We start from the raw sequence: 20,017 nt of genomic DNA, 5'->3' as shown, positions 1-20,017 counted from the left end.
AATGATTAGAGACTTCAGTTTTTTGAAAGTGATGTTCATTTTCACAGTATTCATATCCATTCATAATCTGGTCATTTGCACAATCTGCTGTGAATTGTTTCTGTTTTGGGCATCTGGAGTAAGCAGTTCTTGTCATACAGATAGAACTTGAGGAAGAATCAACAGTTCAGTTTTTCTACCCAGAAGCAACTGCAACATATGATGCCAGAAGAAATAACCTAGAATACATGTCACAATTAATGGTACTGAAACATTTACAGGATAATGGCTCAAATTTATGTACTCCATATAGTGCCCAGAACTGCCTGTTTCAGTGGAAATGCTTATGTTGTAATCCACTGTGCATTTCAGTCACCGTATTTACAGATTCGGTTGCTGAAATCACCACTGATAATTATCACACATATATTTTCCAGGTGGAGCACCAAAATGCTCTGATTTTGTTGAATATTTCTCATTCCTACTTACTAATCAAGCTTTCCCAATAGTCCACTCATCTTATCTGTCTAAGAAAGGTAGCACTAGCAGGCAGTTTTTTCTACCTGTCTCTTTCCACAACTTGTTTTCTGCTAATCAATATATCTCTGGTGCTTAGAACAGTCAGATAAAAGATGCAAGTACATTATCCTTATTGCTTACCAGAGCTCACAACCTGCCAATACACCTGAGCTTTGGAAAGAACATCCTCTTTTTCTAAAGTAAAAGATCTGCTCAGATTTGTACTGCTGCTTTACTAATTTAGGGGAAGAGATATTAATCTCTCAAACTACTGCACAAGTTTTGAAGTACAGAGGAGATGCAAAAACAAGAGAAAAAGTGTGACATTTCCATTTCAGTTTGGCAACTTGCCAAAATCTTGCACTTTGGCAGCTTTTGCTCAATAGCTGAAAATTCCAGGCTAGATCCAGCAGGAGGATGATTTCACTCAAGCTCAAAAGGCTTGGGAGCCTTGTAGTAATGGTTAGGTCTATTCTATTTTTCTAGAGCACCTGATAAGCTTCAAGTAATATATAAATTATAGACATAGCTTCATCTTCCAACTCCCTTTATCTCTGATGTACTTCCTTGGGCTGATTTGCATATAACTCATAATATCATTCTCTTCCTAATGTTCAGTGTGGAATAACCTAGCTAATAAGAGTTTAAAATATTGACTTTGTACTAAGGTGCTATTCTCAAAAGTTAAACAAACTGATACCCTGAAATCAGCCCTCCAGATGAAGGGCATATAAAATTATATGATATATTTACTTTGAATTTCCCTTTACTTAGACTGAGCATTGAGGTCTATAGCCAAACCATTAATAAACTTCTGAGGTCCTAGGAACATCTGCATTTTAAATCACAATTTTTATATATCTGCACTGCCTGAACACCAGTCTGGTATGGAAAATATAAATTATATAATTTGTAACCTAATTTGGGATTTAAGCATTGCAAGTAGGATTTCTTGGATAGAGAGTACGTATGTACAACACTGAGACATGCAAATATATCAGACAGTACTTACTGTGAATTTTTCCAGTCCTGTGGCTCCTGCATTACCAACAAATATACCAGAGCCAGATTCAAACACCAAGGCTCGAGCTGATCTCTGAAACTGAACCCTCTGATATTCTTCACAGTCCATGAACAAAGCAACATCATTTCCCTGAACAGTCACTGTAAACCTGTTCCACCTGTTAGTCATCACTGGCACTTTAAATGAAGCAGCCTCTCGGGAAATATGGGAACCAGGCTCTGTGTAGTACATAATTATTCTCTGGGTGGTGTCATCAACCGGTGAAAGTCTCATTCCCAGGTAAATAGTTTTCTGGAAGGCATCTGTTATTGCAAATAGCACTCCTCCACAATCACTGTTTGGTTTCACTGTAACTACAATAGAGAAATCTCTGTAGAAAGACTGTGGTATTATAGCACTTGTCAATCGGCCGATGTTAGCATCTGGACCAAAGCTGTAAGCTGGAAACCCTCCATAGCCAGTGATAAAGTAGACAGAAGGAGGGAGAGGAACTCCTATTAACTCTGTGAGATCAAGATGTCCTTTTGAGCCTCGTTCTGTAAAGTGTGAAAGAAAAACCATGTTATTTATTCTTGACGTGCGCAGTTTATGTTAGTTTAAATGACTTAATACAGACCTTAAAAATTGTAATGCAGTGTCACAATACCAGTAACATACTGCTAATACTTTAGGCCCCAATTCATTTAGTGCTTAACACATGTTGAGCTAAGTATGTGTGTGATCCTTTGACTCAGCAAGGTTGAGGTTACTCATATGCTAAAGAACAGCACATGTAAACATTTGGTGAAGCTGGTGGTAACAAGTAGTTCCTACAAAAGATGTTTTACTTTAGCTGCCCATAAACTGCAAAGAAAAGTGCTGCAGGCACTTGGAGAGTGCATTCAGTTGAGACTAAGCTATCTTTTCTTTTCTCAAATAAACTGAGATCTGTTATGCTCACAACCAAAAGGAGAAAGCAAGAATTCTGCACAAACAGCATTATACAGTTTCACAAATACAACAGAAAAAATCACAACTGTATTAGATTTGCTGTAAGACTTCCAAATATTTTCTTCTAGAACAGACTTCAGTATTTGTTCTTTTCCTTTCTTCTCAAATTTATGTCCTTAATTTCACTGTGTGCATTACAGATACTCTTCAGTAGCAAAGGCTCAGTTTGAAACCAAGGAGTTTCTACTTCATCAAATACACATAAGCAAATATGTCTGCCAAACATGCCTAGAGAGAAAATTCCTTTCTGGCAATCCATGCATATGAGGAAGCACGACAGGAACTGAGCATCTAACCATTTTCAGCTAAGTTTTCTAGAATCTCATTGAGGCATATTCTAACAGCATTCCAGAAACAGAATTCCTGTGAATTGTCTTCTTCTAGGAAGTCAAAACAAGGAAAAGAAGTATACCACTTTTAATCATAATGAGTGGTCCATGACTGAATCTATACACAGCTCCACTCAGATCTTAGAACTTTTCTCAAACCTTACATTAAGCTTTCCGTTGTATCTAAAAGTCTCCAAACTTCTGATAGGTTCTGATTTGCACCCTTTCCAGAATATTTATGCTATGCAGAAGCAAAGTATGTAGGTTATGTCTTAATGCAGCTGCATAATGTAAAACTATAAGCACTCTCTCCAGTTCATGACTAAGTAAGTGTTGGCTTTCTCAGCAGATAGGTAAAAAAGCAACCCTATCACCATGAAACAAGAAAGCTGGATTTTTAAATCATGATCAAACTTATCCTAGACTTTCTCTACATTCTTCTTTTTTGCTGAAAATCTTTAGATCCTAGGTAAAACAGAGGACGTATTTGGAACAACTATTTTGCAGTTCCTTTCTTTCTCCACCTCACACACAAGTCCACCATGATTCTCAGATGAACTCCATCAGATAAAAACAGCAGCATGGAAAATAGAGCTCCTGTGGTAGAAAAGTATAAACAAAGCAAACAGTATCGTAATCTCACTAAGACCAGATTGAATTTGTGCCTCAGATAGTTCACTTCTCTGCCTTCTCTCATAGCAGGTGTAAAGAACATGTCTGAAAGAGCTGTCTGTGGTGGTGAGGTACTTCTTTGTACCCACAAGGCCTGCCAACCACTAGCACTCCTACTATTAGTATTCCCAAGGCATTAGCATCAGGAAACTTGCTTAAGATGCTTGTCCCCAGACAGCATTAAGCAAAAGTAGCTTGCTTAATGACCACCTCAATATCAACACAACATGGGGAGAGCTGATGCCACCTGTGGTAGTCTGGCACTGCAGACATTTGCAGGGAACAGGACCTGAAAACAACCCACCTGTTTGCAAGTATATTAGTGACTAGAGGTAAGAGTCAGTCCCCAGATCTGTTTTTCCACAAGTACTTACAGAAGCTGAGAACAAGCTTCCAGTCTGCTTCAAGGTAAGCAGTAATAATGCACATGGAGCTGGCTCTGAGCTCAGCCTGCCTATGAGGGACCTAGTCATCCCCAGATTCTGCCACATTTCACCCCAAGATGATCTGCATTTTACCAGCAGTCCATGTACCACAGTCATGGGATGAGCTGAAGTTTTGTAGCTCCACAGAAAAACACAGGATGTCCACATGTAATTATGAACAACTTTTGCCTCAGAACTAGTAACGCCTGGTTTTCTAGGATCTGTGTCCTCTATCATTATTTTCATTTCCACACAGTAGCTCAGCACATCTTTTGCCAACCTGGAATACCTCAAGTTCTCCCTCATGTCATCAAGGCCTGCTCCTGCCCCCAGTGCCTGGAGTACTCCTAAATCCCTAATTCAGGCATGATAATTGGCTATCGAGAAGGAGAAATGGGATAGTCAACATCCCAGCTCTCACCATAGCTTTTTCGCATTGAGATACTAATATGCTACTCTCACATCACAAGGTTGGGGCTTTCAAGAATACAACAGGATATGTGTCCATTAGCTGCTTACATGGAGAGCCTTCTACCACAGGGAAGACTAATGGAATGAAATTAAACAGAAAAGGAGGAAATTAACTGAACTGAATATGAGGAGAATTGTACTGATAAGGCCATCTCTTTGCCTGCAGTCCAGTCCCACAAGGGAGACGATGACTTTCCCCCAGGCTGGCAATTTAAAACAAAACTGTACAAAAGAATAAAAAATGTACTGTATGGAATAATTTCAAAGTTATTGGTCATAAAATGCCTTTTAATCTTGGTTCCATCATTTGTAAGCTATCCCAAGTTCTTTGTAAGGTATCTGCTCATTTATGCAGTGTCAACTGATGCAGTATCTTTCCATTTTTAAACATCCTCAGATATCATAAATTCAGTAGCTATTTAGGCTGAGAAAATCCAGGTGGAACAGTAATGCAAAAGGTATGATACTGCATCTGAATCTGGCAAACAAAATGAACTGAAAAGCTTTGCTTAAAACACCCTGTTAAAAGCCAGGTGAAACAAATTAATCTTGCATTGAGCTCGGAAGCTTGGCAAGCTGGTTCTGATGAAGAGCTGGAAGGAGGATCTTCGGCTGAAATGTATGCCTGTTATTCATTATTCATATGCAGTGCCATCCTGGGCTGTGTGCAGCTGAGCGCTCTCCATTGCCCTAGTGGCTGTGAAACAAATGGGAAAATGCTCTCGCTGCCCCAAAGTTTTTATAGTCAAGTTTAAATCAGTTTTAATCTATCATCTTCTCTGTACTTTAGCTTCAGCACTTACTCACTTAGGGAACTCAATAAATGGGAAAAGTCTGATGTGTTCTATATAGAAATTACTTCCCTTATATATTTTAGAAACTATAGAAGCTATATTTAGAAATAGAAAAACTAGCTCCTTATCTAGAAACTATTTTCCCTTAGGTACTTTTAAATCCTTTGCATGATAGACTTTGCTCCTTCCTAAAGGCTTGAAAAGTGGACACATTTATTCTGGCCAAAAAAGATAACACTTTTTTGAAGCTGAATCTATTATTTAGAGTTATGTTTTATATTCACATGCACATACACACAGAAGAACCGCAACTACAAATAAAATGCGTTAGCTGTAATTATTGTATTCAAGAGTAAAAAGGTAAGACAAATACTAAGCATACAGGAGAATATGGAGATTTGTATGCAGATGCCAAGCCTACTTCCAAAGATCCAAGGGAAAAGTGACTTAGAAAACAGAAGGAGCATATCTAAGGCTGGTACTAATCACCTTATCTGACTTGGATAGCAGGAGTGAATCTCATTAATGGAACGTTCTTTCTCAAAGGAAGATTTGGCAAATACAAAAAAAGCGTAACTTGTTTTTCTAGACATAGAGACCAAACCTTTTTATTGTGTAAATAAAATCATAATGCCTGTGTTGACTTCAGCTTTAGGAGAAAGATTCTCTTCCTCCTGATCAGAGGTGTCCTCAAAAACAAGGCTATATTTTAAAATCTGTCCCTACAAAAGGTCAAAATTCAGGTCTCTAACAAACACTTTCATTTATGCCTATTGCAGGCTGACATGACGTTCCAATTTAGCTATTTAAAATCTTAGCTTTCAAAATGAGATCTGAACTAACTAGTCTTCGGACTAGCTTACTCAACTCACTACCTTAAAACTTTTCTGTTCAGGTATGCCCCTTTCCTTTTTAGATATCATAAATCAGGAACCCTTCAGCCTGCCTTGTGTGTTCTTAAGGAATGCCAATGTACTAAAGAATTCCTACTAACTGTAGAACACTTTGGCCATGTGGTGATCGCTGCTTAAGGTTCTTAAATCTCAGGATATTTAATAATTCCTTCAGGTCTGACCCAAAGCCTGATCTGTTGCTACTCTGCAGGCTTGGGAAAACAGTGTGATTTGCATGTTTAATTCAAAAGTTCTCAAACAATTTCTAGTGCAAAATGTACTAGATGGCATATGGTACAAGGTCAATCACGGTAAAGTTTTATCAAGGCAAAGAATGAAAATTTTTCTAGCTAGAGAGTCAGTTAATCAAGAGCATCACCAGACGTGAAGGCCAGGTTAGAAAACTCACAGACTGACAAGTCAGTTCTAAAAAGTTTGAAAGAAAGAAAGAAAGAGAAGCACTTTTAAATGAATAATTTCAATGACTTTCCAAACAATATGAATGCAAGACTGTGAGTTGGCATTGCGGAGACAGGAAAGTGAAAAACATAATGAACAATTTTTTTCTTGAGAAGCCAAGATATCTAGCCTCCCACAGAAAAGGAAGAATTCTGTAAATGTTAGTGTCTTTTCTGAAGGGTATATTGAGATATACAAAAGGTAAATCTTTCATTTTTCCCCATCCCATTCTGCTGGCAGTCCAGGACAGTATAAAAGTAGGGGTAATTTTATGGGAAGCGGGTTGGGAAAGCTCGCACAGAGAAAAAGGTGGCGGCTTTGGAAAGCACTAACTGTGAGAGAACCTTATAAATCCCAGCAAGAGGAAGGTGTCTTATATTCCAGGGAATGACAGGTGAGAGGAAAGAGGGAAAGAAACTGCTTTTCATTCTCATCAGTTCTATTTTACCTGAACGCTGAGAAGCCTAAACCTGGCTCTGATCTCATTTGAAAGATTCTTTTCAGTAAGTCCTACAAACAGAAAGAAAAACTCTAATCGGCAACAAATAATTTTATATTGTGCACTCTATTATTCATACCTCATCATGCAGTGTTTACAGCTTGGTTATCATTACTATAATAATTATCCTTATCAGACATGTTTTGGAAGGAAGTCTGCAATGAAAATTGGTACTGCAGTGTGAATAATATCTAATTAGTAAGTTATTCAAGGTTTTACATGATATTAAGCCCAGAATACTATTTTTAACTGTTTTATGCAGTCATTTCGGAATGGCTCATGCCTCTATGTGTGTATATACGTACACACACATACATCTATATCTATACACATAACTGTACTTGCAATAGTTCCTATTTAAGATCTCATCTGTACAATATACTAACCAGCCCTTCAAAAATGCAATTCTTAAATAGGATCCTCAAATCTTTTCAGTCAAATTCTAAGGATAAGAGAGGTCTTGGATAGATGAGTAAATCACTAGTGGAAGATCCAGGAATCAGGTAGAGAGAGATGACTTTACTAACAGGGAGTGTGGTTAAATGAAGATCAGATAATACATGTTTGTAAAAAATTCTGAATCATTTTATTATGATCCTGATCAAATATTGTCAGCTACATGCAAATACCTAAGAATCTGACTGGTTATCCACCTTAACATGTAGCCAGCTTCAAGGCCTCCCTTCTAGATTAATAGAAGAATGAGTGAGGAAAATCAACAGTCAACAATATCGATCCCATTACAGTTTGTTTTACAATGGTGACATTTTTTATGGTGACCCAATACCTGGATTTCCAGAGCAGCCACAAACTGATAAGGCTACCAGATAGAGCCTACCCTGGCAGGATCCCATTAGCGGGACCCATTAAGGTCATGTTCTTGAAAAATGCTACAGTTTGACAGATAGCAAAGCAATTTTTCCCATAAAAAGCAATCTATTGAGGTTAATCAGCTGTTGTGTGACACTCATGCAAAGACTTAAGAAATGCACCCTGCTTAAATAAGCAGGGACAGTATGGCTGTCACACAACAGCTGATCTTTCTGAATGGATCACCATTCCAAAAGATCTCCTCTGCTTCATCTTTGAGGCTGAACATCTCATGTAAATGTGATTATTCTTGCTGCCTTTCTCCGAGCGGTTACATTTTCATTGCTGTCATCAGTTTCCTCACATCACACAAGGTCAATCAAGGTTGAAAGACAAAAAATTAGGTCAAGACAAGAGTTAGAAGAGCTGGATATTAAATGATCAACGACCACACTCTGAAATTATGATGATTAGTGGAGTGTTACTGGTAGCAAGAAAGTTACCTTCAAAAGAAACGACCACACAGCTTGAAAACCGTTTTTAAGCAAACCATTTAAATAAAATGTTTTTTGACAAGAGGTACAAAACTATCTGTAATTTCATATAGAGCTTGTTGAATCATCTCAACCCAAACAAAACTGGACTTTGTCATTAAAAATCAATATTTCTGGTAACTATTTTGGACTTTACTTCATGTACAAACATGATCTGAATTTTTTTAAGCAAGAAACTCTGATAGAAGTATTATTAATATCAACTAATTAGGAGTCATTCACATCTATCTGTGATGTCCATAAAATTCCTATTAGACCCAGATTTATAAAACCAGTCAAAAAAATTCTATGTGCATAGCAAAAACAACAGAACAAGCAGCTTCATTTTCAGAATTGCTGATGGTTCTGAACTTTTAAATGTTTGTATAAACCTGGATTTAAAACATTTTTAGTTATCTCTTTTCCCAATATCTGATTTCTGAAAGGTGTTCATCTAGTAAGAGACTAAATATATGTTCTGAGAAGAGTAAAAAAACTGTGGTTGCCTAGAAGAGATATACAGGATCACAAATGAGCCAGTCCTCATGCCCAGATTTGCTTCTAAACTGCAACAATTCTGAAAATGGTAAGTAGTTGCTGGCCAGTCTTCTGTTACATCCACAGTGGCTGAATCACCCAGGATGTCGGCGAGACCAGAGCTCTCTTCTGTCTCAGCTTTAATACGCTGGACTACCACTTCAGATGCTCTTCTTTACATAGCAGAGAACTCTCTATTTACACAGTGCTGCCACACAAGGATATGCATATTTTCAGGCTAATATGTTAATTTGGAACTTGTTGGGGCTGCAGGCAAATGACTAGGCAACTGTGTAGGCCCTGGCCTAGTCACTGATAGGCCCAGGCCCGTCTTGCAATTTTACTTTAACACCGTACAACCCTCTTTGACTGACATGCTGTACTGGGCCTCATTATGAGATTCCCAACCCAGGAGAACTCAAGTTTCCAGATAACTTAACTTGATGGACAAATTAAGGTCCTCAAGACAGTATTCTGGCCTGCGTTAACTACTGATCTGCTGACGCTACACAGGGAACCTGACAGACTGGTATTCACTGGTCAAGTATTGCAGTGATGAACTGTATGACTCAAACTGACTTCACAGTACAACCTAGGAGATATCAGGCTCTGCCAAACCCACAATTTCTCTAGATTTCTTCTTATATAAGTGCTATTCCACCCTGCCCTCTACAACAGTGGTGTGAAATAAATGGCACGGTCTCTAGCCTTTAACATGCTGTAGATCTCTTGAATGCTTTGTATCAGAAATTATGAAAATTATCATATATTATGTTGTCATTTATATTGCCATTATTACATAACAAAGATGAACAATTTTAAGAAAAAAAACGCTTTCAGAAAACTGCTTATTATGTTCCAAGATGTTACTGGACCATATATTCAGGTTTCAAAAGATTCCTGAAATGTTTTTAGAAAGTCACAGATCTCTGTTATTTGCAGCAGGTCTTCAGCATTTAACCCTGAGGAAGAATTGCCTCAGATTGGAGAGTTACCTTCTTCTTTTTTCTTTATGGTCCCAGGAAATTCTGTTCAGGTTTAGCTGATTTATAAAATGTGTATTTGTCACCACTCCCCTTCACTTGTTCCTGTGCCTCAGGAGAGCTGAGCCCAGATTTTCCGATGAGCTGGGCCCCTGCTGACACCACAACATCAGCAGGAGAAGCAGCAGCAAGCATTCTGCTCAGCTTGCGGGGGCAAGTGACAAGATCCAGGCCACATTACCATGTATGTCCTCAACACCTTGTCTTCTTCTCCTTTCTGGGGTCCAATTGTTGGAGCAAAAGTTCCCTTCTTCCCCCAAAAAGAAAAAATTGGTGGAGGCTGGATTCTCCTCATTTACCCTAAGGACATGGCAGTAGGATTCCATTTTCCCATCTGGGCTAACAATCTTATTTTGCTTTCTTCTGTGGTAGTTTGTGCTATACCTTCCATAGCAATAGGTAGGTGTAAGCCTTGAACTCATAAGACATGAATTATACTTGTATAAGTGTATAGGAAATAGTCATATTGAGTTAGTTGTGTTTGTATGCTGCAACACATTTTTAATTGCGTGTTTTTCCACATAATGTTTTCTTCACAGTGCAGAAAAGATGCAAGGACCCTTGTGAAACTGGCATTTCCAAATCTTCATATTTAATTTTCCAGCTAAAGAGAGTCTTCAAGTTTAGATTCATTGTTGATGCCTCTTCTTGTTTAGAGTGGAAAGGGAGGCACCTTTTACAGATTCAATGTGTAGTATGAATTTTTCAATGATTCAATACAAAATGTCTCATTAATGTCATTGATCAATAATCACTGGGTTAAAGTGCATGCCTTCCAGAAATCTAAGCTCTGCAAAATTCAGATTTGTGAAAATCAGGCAGCATTCTTAACTCTGTCCATCTCCCAAGCTGGCAATAACCACTGGAAGTTATCTACATGCAGGCCAGCTGCAACCATTGCAATAAATGAAGCCATAGTAAATGCCGTAATGGATAATTACATAAGCTGTGGCTTTGAGATGTGCAGGTGATCAGAGTGAGCAATAGTTTCTGGAGAATAGGGAGGAGCGGGCTAGGGGAAGAATCAGGTGTATTCCATGAGAAACCAAGCCTGTGTACTTCGAGGACCATCTTTTGTAAGGCTTGTCAATGTTGTCAAGGCTTGTCAATGTTGTCACCTTGGATCTTGTAACACTTAGGTGATAGATAAGTGAGTTCTGTGGGCTAAGTGAAAGTTTACCTGAAAGCATGGTGTTAGACTGCATCACAAGCATAACACAAGAGGCTGAAAAATTTAGAAGATATGATGGTCCTTCTTTGTAATAGACTCAGTGTCTGTCTACAGGGCAGTTTTAATTTAAAGACAGGGTGAGCATATGTTTTGACAATACTGCCATTGCACTCAGAGTGATGAGAGTGAAGACTGAGTAGATGACAATCATAAAACATTAAAGAAAGACTATAATACAAATGCATTTACAACTCAAGGCATCCCAGAGGAAAAATGCAAGCCATACCACTACCAGCAGTCCTGTTGAGAAGAAACCTGCCTTTTTGGAACTGTGGTATCAAATGCCTTGCAGACCTAAATTTGGCTTCGTATACTCATTATGCTCACAAATATCCTCAAAAGCTAACTGGCATTTGGATATCATGCTGGTATGTGGCATATGAAACCCAGAAAGAGCTAAGTAAACAGATAATTAACAGGATCTTGACTCTAAAATATACATATACTGTCAAAAAGAGGAACATAAGAATGGAACCAAGGCTCATTAGTTTAGCACAGTTAAAGGGCAAATTTAATTAGATAAATTAAGCTCTTATTAGCTTGAATGCAATGGAATTTTATGCATCTTTTAAAAAACAATTAGTAATTAGAAAGGGTGTCTATCAAAATAGCTTTCCATTAGTTTTTCTCCTATTCTTATGTCTGATTTGTCACATATAATAATTACTATACTTCCTTTCTTTTAATTTACAGACTCCATTTTATACTAAACCAAAACTAATTTCTGTGAGTTTATAGAAGGGCTTTTTATTAAAACTCCAAATACCAAATTAAATTTGTCTGCCTAGTTTCAGACACAAATCAGCTTGGGATCCTCTGCACATCATTTCAAGACAACATCAGCTTCCAGCTTGAAGGGAGACAAGGGGCCAAGACAGTGGACCTGAGCCTGTGATGAGAAGAAGTCTTAACACAGAAATGTTAAGTGTATTTTTACAAAGCTTTGCCATAAAGAGCATCTATTGTAATGTGGATTCCATTTCTGCTAAATGCAAATGTTGTATGAAAATCCCTGTTAAAATTCTGTATATAATCCAAGCTTATGATCTTGACTTGATAGTTGTTGTCTATATTAAGTCTTCTGGCATTAAATTGCTAATAGGGGGAAACAAATAGAAATCTGTTAGGAACTGAGAACCCACCATGGTCTGTATCAGGCTCAAGGTTTTGAATGGTTCTCTTGGAGAAAGGGAGTATGTTTCATGTATGAAATAAAAGCAACTAGTCCTGAAGTGCTTGACTAAGTTTACATTTAGATTTCAAACCTAGCATGAAATGTCCATATAAAGACACCATTGACAACAGGCAATGTTCTTCTACATACTTGCAAAGTGAATGTTTGATAACCTTCATCTTGTAATATTACATTAAAAGGGCAATGTTAACCAAACAGTATTAATCATTAGGGATGGTGCAAGGTACATCATCAATGGATGTAATTTATAAATGCATAAGCTGTCTGCACGATTTAAAAATTCTAAACAACGTTTGCTTGTTATGTTGCAGAAGATCTGTATTCTTAAGAGATTTCTAATGTCAACAAGTCAATTTCTACTAAGCTCAAAGTGTTGCAAATATAACAACAAATTTTTACAGTTTCCTTACTGTATTACTATGCAATATCAGACATAAAGTCTTAAACTTATATCTTGTTTCTCCTGTCACATACCAGACAGTAATGCACACAGCCCAAAACACTTGCTGTTTTAGCACAGACTCTGAGACACATGAAATCTTTTTACAAAAAGTGTCAGCAAACGTATTAAGGAAGAATCAGGATTTTTCATTCCAGTAAAACCAAAGTCTGAAGGCTAAGCAAATATCTGAACTTCAGGGAGACTAGAGTAGAAGCTTGCCTTTACCACATACACCTGTGCACTGCAGAAAAGCAAAACAAGAAGCTTCTGGCCAAATTCTGTTGCTCATCTCCAGCATCTGATGGATTTACCAGAAACCACAGTTACAACTAAGAGCAGAATATGGACTTTTGTAGCCACAAGTTTGTTCCCATTCAATTATCTCTGATAAATTCCTATCCTGTGCTGCAGATGCAGTTATGTCAGGATAAAAATGCCCTCTCGTTCCCTTAAGTTAACAGGTACAGGCTAAGCCACTTTAAGTGGAGCCAGCAGAGCACTATGCTGCACCAGTAAAATTTTGTTTCAAACGTAATACTACTAAACCACTGGATATGGAGTATTCCCCAGCATTTATTCCCTTATGCCCATGTGCAGAGGCACAGGGCACTGGAAGATGTGCTAAAGGAATAGTTTTCATATTAGCTGTATTTTATCTCAAAAAAGATAGTAGTGGAGTATCATACATTAGGATGATATTATTATAATTCTAGAGTTATGGGCTGTGTTATAGCTTGCATCTCTCAGGGTATTCTGCCAAGCAGGTCCCTGAACATGCCAAAGCCTGCTTTTCTGAAGTTCAGGATTGTGATCCTGCTATTTGCCTTATTTCCTCCTCTCATGAGCTTGAACTCCATCTCATCGTCATTCCAGCCAAGGCTGCCCCCAAACTTCATATTCCCTACCACTTCTTCCTTGCTTGCAAGTATGAGGTCCAGCAGAGTGCCCCCCTTTCATCAGCTCCTCAACCACTTTTGTTAGGAAGTTATCATTAATGCACTCCAGAAATCTCCTGGGTTGCTTGCATCCTGCTGTGTTGCCCTTCCAGGCTTCTCAATTCTTAGTAAATGTTCTGCAGTGTTAGGAGAGTAAGTTGTTGGAGGAGACAGGGTTGGTATTTTTTGCTGTTTGGTTGAGCATTTGTTTGTTTGTTTACAGACAAGTATTCCTGTAAGTCTGGAAATCTTTTTTTCCGGTGAAGATTTTTATTAATTCATCTCTGCTTTTTGTGCTGTCGCAGGTGGAAATCAGAGTCCTGTTTCTGCTTCTGACCTTGCAGCCCCTATGACAGCTCCTTAAATTTTCTATACCTCTTCCATGCCTAATTCACACTCTGCTTGTGAGGCCTTTTGAGCCATTTATCTCTGAAAGCAAAACATCCCTTCAAAAATGATCCCTTTTTCTCGTACCCATCCTTTGAGGATGTACCAGGTCCGTAAATTCTTCCTTTTTCTTTATAGACATATGTATGCATACACATGCATGCACACAGTTATTCATGATTATAGATTCAGGAAGGTCGCTGTGATTGCTTGACCTTAAATATGACCTGGTCCATAATGCTGCCTGAGATTATGCAGCGGACAACAAATTATTTTCAGTCTGTTGACCTTCTGGTTAAGGGCTCTGTTAGCTTCTTCTTCACCACACTGTTGTAGTTGAATTGCTGAATATTTCCCATTTCTGCCCCTCATCTGTTTCTGAGAAAAGAAGGACAGTAACTATTCAATGTCTATGCTATATCTGATATCCTGTGGTGAGTCACTGCTGTGTCTCAAAAAAGTGGCTGTATTTTAAACACAGATTTTTGTCATTAAAGAACAGTTCACTGAATAAAAGTACTTGTTAAAAAGGCATGATATACTATACAAACAGCCACGTGCACAAAAATATATATATGGAAGGTCTTCTAGACAAACAGCTGACAAAAGAATAAGACAGTCCGATACTAGATCAGAAAAGCTGAAAAATTGCCCTGTATGGAAGAGAAGATAAAATTTCTGTTGATTAACTGGAAAGCATGTAATTAAATAACATTTCTCAAACAAGATAAGATGAAAGGGAATAAAAGGAAGGCCATTTTTGTGCAATGCAGGTACAGATTTAATTAGTTGTATTGAACTATGTAAACTACATACATTTGTGTGCAGTAGAGGGCAGAATGCTAATGGTGTAAAAGGAAAGCTGGCTGAAAGGACTGGGAAACAGTTTGCATAAAAGATTGTTGTATCTGATATTTAATGGCCGTAAGGCCCACAGCTCCCATTGAGCGCCATTTCTCTTATGGCTGTGCAACAGCACTAAAAAGAACTTCTTGGCTCTGAGGTTTCCTTGAGAAGCTGGAGAAAAATGCTCCAGCCTTGAACACCAATATATTCAGTTCATGTTTCCCCACAGCATGTCAATGGCAGCTTGAAATGCATTCAAGCTGAGTAAACAGAGCAAATGCTGCTCTTCCTGAGAACAGCAATGGGAATAGCCTCTTCTACTTCACTTAGTGCATCTGGAAGCGCGTTAAAATATTTACCTTGTTTTTCACTTTACAACAGTCGATTAACCTTTATTTTGTAGATGGGGAAGTCCTTCTCTGTTTTATGTCTTGCTATAAGTACTTCTTGTTAAGTGTAAAATAAATGCACTTTGGCAGCAGAGGAGAAGGAATTTTCTCAACTTACCTCACAGCTGCATCCAGCATAAAGCAATATTCTATTACAATTATGGCATTCCTTGAATACAGAATAGAGAAGTCTTTGCAGAATGTTGTTTTTATCCAATTGCCTTCAAAGAACCATAAAGAGGAGAGAGGCAAAGCTGGAGCAGCAGCAAAGAGCATTGTTACGGGGCATTCGTTCACGGAGTGCACAGCAAACCACTGGAGCATGATTTGGCTTTCACCAGCCTGAGATAGGATTATGAACAGCAGCTTTGATAAAGAGGATCCGAAGAGGAATGGGGAAAAACATGAGGTGAATTTGGATTATCAATTATAAAGAAAGTGAAAATAATTTCATTCAAAAGTCAGCCCCCCGACTGCCTTCCCCAGGCCTCTAAAGCCATCCAAGCCCTCCCTTGATAAGCTTGAAAATGGCTGCCATGGTTTTAGCTACGGAAAGGTCGGCTTCTTACATTTAATGAGTAGCATCTGTTTGAGTATATTGTATGGGCTCTTTAATGTACTGGTTAAGGTTCATTAAACTGGAGCAGAATCTGGTTTAGTGCAGCAGCTGACATACCTGCATAATTGTGTTAAAAGAGATTTCTTTGCCAAAAACAACATGGCTGAAATAAATGTGACAATCCTTTAAAATAACAGGTGAACAAATATTACTACTAAAAATTAACTGTTTGGAGCCAAATATGACAGTCATTTATGTGTAACTTCAATCCTTGCATTCATGTAGTTGAAAAAGTCTTAGTCCAGTATTTTCTCACAGTATGGGAGAGAAGATTATATTTACTTTGATTTGGGATGGATTTGGTATTTGGCAGGGATTGAGCTCACCCTATACAGTACCAATCATGCTCTTTTGCTCAAAGGAGTTTACATCAATATTACTTTTCTTTTTTCTTTTTTTTCCAGATGTGGGCCTTTGGAGCTGTATGTTATAGAATAGGGCTGAGATCAGTAATTCTTTCTGCCTAAAGGAAGACAGTCTTGCCTTTTGAGCTCTGCTTCTTGTATATTTTCTATAGTTGTGAAACTGAGAATAAAAGCACACTGAGAAGCAGTTTTCTTACCTGTAACCCTGCTGCATTTGACTCTGTTGTTCCAGGTTTCCTAAAGTCTGTCCATTAACATACTTTTTACCATGTTAGAAGTTAGGTTCTGCCAAAGTGCTGCATATTAGTTAGAAACTGGTGTTGTGGGTATTCCATATTTTATAGGAATGCTATTACACAGCAGGAAGTACAAATACTCTGCTCCAGGTGTCACAATATCTCAGGTTTGCAATTACTAGCTTTAATAAGCATACAGATTCTAGTCCAATTTCTAAAATAACTATTGATATTTATTTTGCTACCACTCTCACTTATATGGTACAGACATACCCCAACCTTTGGATATAGTCATCATCTGCATCTATGTATGCCTCCTTTTAGCTCAGATCTATTTGCTTTAACTGTAGGTGACAAATCAGTGCATATAAATTATGAGTGAGAGTGACGTGCTTCCAGAGGCTGGCAGGTGAGGACAAATTGCCTTTTGGTGTTGCTGGTCACTCTTTATGCTCTGCCTGTACAGACAGCTGAGGCACCTAACTCAGGGAAGGCCCCTAACTTAAAAGTCTCAGGTGGGTACCTGAAGCTAAGCGAGATGAATCTGGAACTTTCTCTCTTTCTCTGCCTCCATTCCCATCTATAGGATGTAAATACTATTTTGGTACTTTAACAGAACAAAAATAATCGACCTCTAAGCAGGGAGGGTGGTTTTTTTTTTTTTCCTTTCTTTTCTCTGTATTTCACCCCTTGTGAGCAGTGGAAAAAGCATTTCAGATCCCCAAAGTTTGAGATTCCACCCCACCTAGTGGTCTGGAGAGAAGAGGGGAGAAGAGGAGAGGCTGTGAGAGGTGGCATTGTTTAGCTTCAAGAAGAGAAGACGGAGGGGAGCTTATCAACGTGTATAAATGGGAGAGTGTAAAGAAGATGGAACCAAACTCTCCGCAATGGAATCCAGTGAAAAGAGAAGAGGCAATGGCCACAAATTGAAATACAGGAAATTCAACTTCAACATCAGAAAACACTTTTTTACTGTGAGAGTTGAACCCTGGAACAGGTTGTCCAGAGAGGCTGTGGAGTCTCCATCCTTGGAGATATTCAAAACCTGACTGGACAGTGCCTTGAGCAACTTGATCTGGTCGGCACTGCTTCGAGCAGGGGGTTGTACTAGATGATCTCCAGAGATTCCTTCCCACCTCAGTGATTCTGTGATTCTGTGAGTCCAAGCATATTTGTAATGCTGCAGTAATAGTTTTATTCTCTTCTGAAAGGATGATTTTGAAGCAGCCTGCTTTTATAGTAGTTGCATGAGTATTTTAGCAGGCAAATAGTGACAGCAGTTCATTAGCAACATCAAAAGCATACAACAAATCTGCTACCTCTCTGTCACAAATTCTCTAAATACAAAGTAGTTTTCTCTTTCTTTGTGTGTGCCAGATTTGCTATTTGTCAGCATCTGCTTCAACAGAGACACACATATATTTCTTAAAGGAGAGGAGCAGGGATCCTCCTTGCTCCTTTTCAGTAGAAAAAGTCATAGCACATGTATACTTATTTAAGGTGTTCCTCAGACAGACATAATCTACCATACCAAACCCTTGTTCCATGCAGTTGTCATTTGTAATTAACATAAAATATATTCTGTTTGGCTAATTCTTTCTTGAGCAAACACTCTGACTGACCAAATAGCTGCCTATAACTACCTGAAGGCTACTTACATAGCTGATGAAGCAAAGCCTTCTCAGTAGTGTCAGATGAATCAGCAATAGGCAAAAGCCACAAGCTGCACCATGGAAAGTTTAGGCTGGACTTCAGCATGAACTTTTTATAGGAAGGTGGTGAAGTGCTGGTGGCAGAGGTTATTTAGAAAGGCTGTGGAATTTTTTCCTTGGAGGTTTTCAAGACTTGTCTAGGCAAAGCCACAAGTGGGTAAGTGCTGATGATAGTCCCACTCTGAACAGGGGCTTGGACCAGATTACTTCCAGAGCTTCCTTCCAATAAACATTTGTATGGTGAAAAGTAGGCATCTTAGGTATCATAACCTGTCTGTTTCTCGTATGTGGGATGTAGTATAAAAAGCTTGATTACTTGCACTTACAGGACAGATGAAGGCACAGGAGTGTGCAGAAGGCTGCTCCACAAACTCCTTTATCTCATTCCATAACTCGATTTAAAACTGAATCTTAAAATTTTCACCAACTGGTATACAATATAAGCATAGAATTTTAAAATGGCTGATTAATTTGGGGATATAATAGCATGACTCATTGTTCATTATCAGCTCATTACTTGCATTCATTACAAATTTCAGCAGGGAAAAAAGATTCAGGATAGGATTGCATGTAATTTTCCTAATTATTAAAGTTTTTTCTGATTAATATTTTGCATTTAAATAGAAAAATAGAGTGTATTTAATCCTGTTCTGCCAGGATGCATCATTTATCACAGAGAAAGAAAGGTTCTTAGTGGAGGTTACTTGTTAAAACATTGGCAACACATCACTACATCCACCTCCCAAGTACTACCTCAGATGTGTTCTGGCAGCACAGAAAAACATTTTGCTGATCTTTAAGATCAAAAAGGAATCAGAACTGATCATTCAGTAAGTTTGCCTGACCAGTTAATTTATAGTGTTTTCACTAAACACTGTCCTTTAAAAGAAGTCAAATTTCCCTCAAAGACCTGTTCCTGACTTTGAAGTCAGTAGGAATGTCCTCACTAATTTCAATGGATGTGAGCTTTGGTTTTACACTATTTTTGTAAGATTTACTCTCTTCGAAAATGTATGTATCAGGAGTTGACAGAATATTGAAACAGAAACCCAAGTTGGGCACAGCTTTGTGAAAGAGCTACTTAGATCTTTGTCTGAAAGCAAGAATACCAAAACCCACCAAATATCTGACCCCGTGCTTCCTTTTGTATTGAGCAGGATTTACAGTCAGAACAACATGACATAAAACTAGCATTTTTCAGAATGGCTGCAAAAAATAAGAGGATTTGAAAACCAAAACCTTCCTTCTAACCTTGCCCTCCATTCAGCAACTTTTAGTGGTTCCCCATGTGGGACAAACTGCACATTCCCTCAAGGCTTGTAGAAAAGCTGTCTTCTCTTCTTCTCCCTGGAGGCATTACTGCAGATGTGCCTTGCTCCATTGCATGCTGTGCGCTCCAGCAGCTTCTCCCAGCTGCACAGGCTCACTCTGCTCTTTCTCCTGAGAGTTCAAGCTGACCCAAACTGCTGGTACCAGAACCCAACAGGCTTCGTACTCTCTGCCCAGTTAACTCACAGAATGTACAGGAAACCAGGAGCAAATCTCTCCTAAAGATACACCATGTTGCAACTTTGCTACCCTCTTTTCTCTATAGCTTTGATCTGCACTGACAGTTTTCTCTTTCTGTGAGTCAGTTTTTTGGCCATTTTACCTAGTTTTTTTTCTTTTGTGCCCTGTTATTAC

General features: G+C 38.5%; 1 protein-coding gene across 7 annotated transcripts in view; it reads right to left on the bottom strand.

Moving 5' to 3' along the window:
* Positions 1-20,017, bottom strand: part of COL15A1 (collagen type XV alpha 1 chain) — a 180,355-nt gene that overhangs the window by 121,916 nt on the left and 38,422 nt on the right. For all 7 annotated transcript variants that reach the window (XM_067291066.1, XM_067291064.1, XM_067291065.1 and 4 more), the window contains exon 3: positions 1,511-2,058. In XM_067291066.1, the coding sequence (XP_067147167.1) occupies positions 1,511-2,058 (548 nt within the window). The remainder of the gene's footprint in view (positions 1-1,510; positions 2,059-20,017) is intronic.

Source organism: Apteryx mantelli, chromosome 2, assembly GCF_036417845.1.
Source record: "Apteryx mantelli isolate bAptMan1 chromosome 2, bAptMan1.hap1, whole genome shotgun sequence".
In the NCBI taxonomy this organism is placed as follows: Eukaryota; Metazoa; Chordata; class Aves; order Apterygiformes; family Apterygidae; genus Apteryx; species Apteryx mantelli.
The sequence above is the reverse complement of the archived record's forward strand: the minus strand, read 5'-3'. Positions and strand labels throughout refer to the sequence as shown.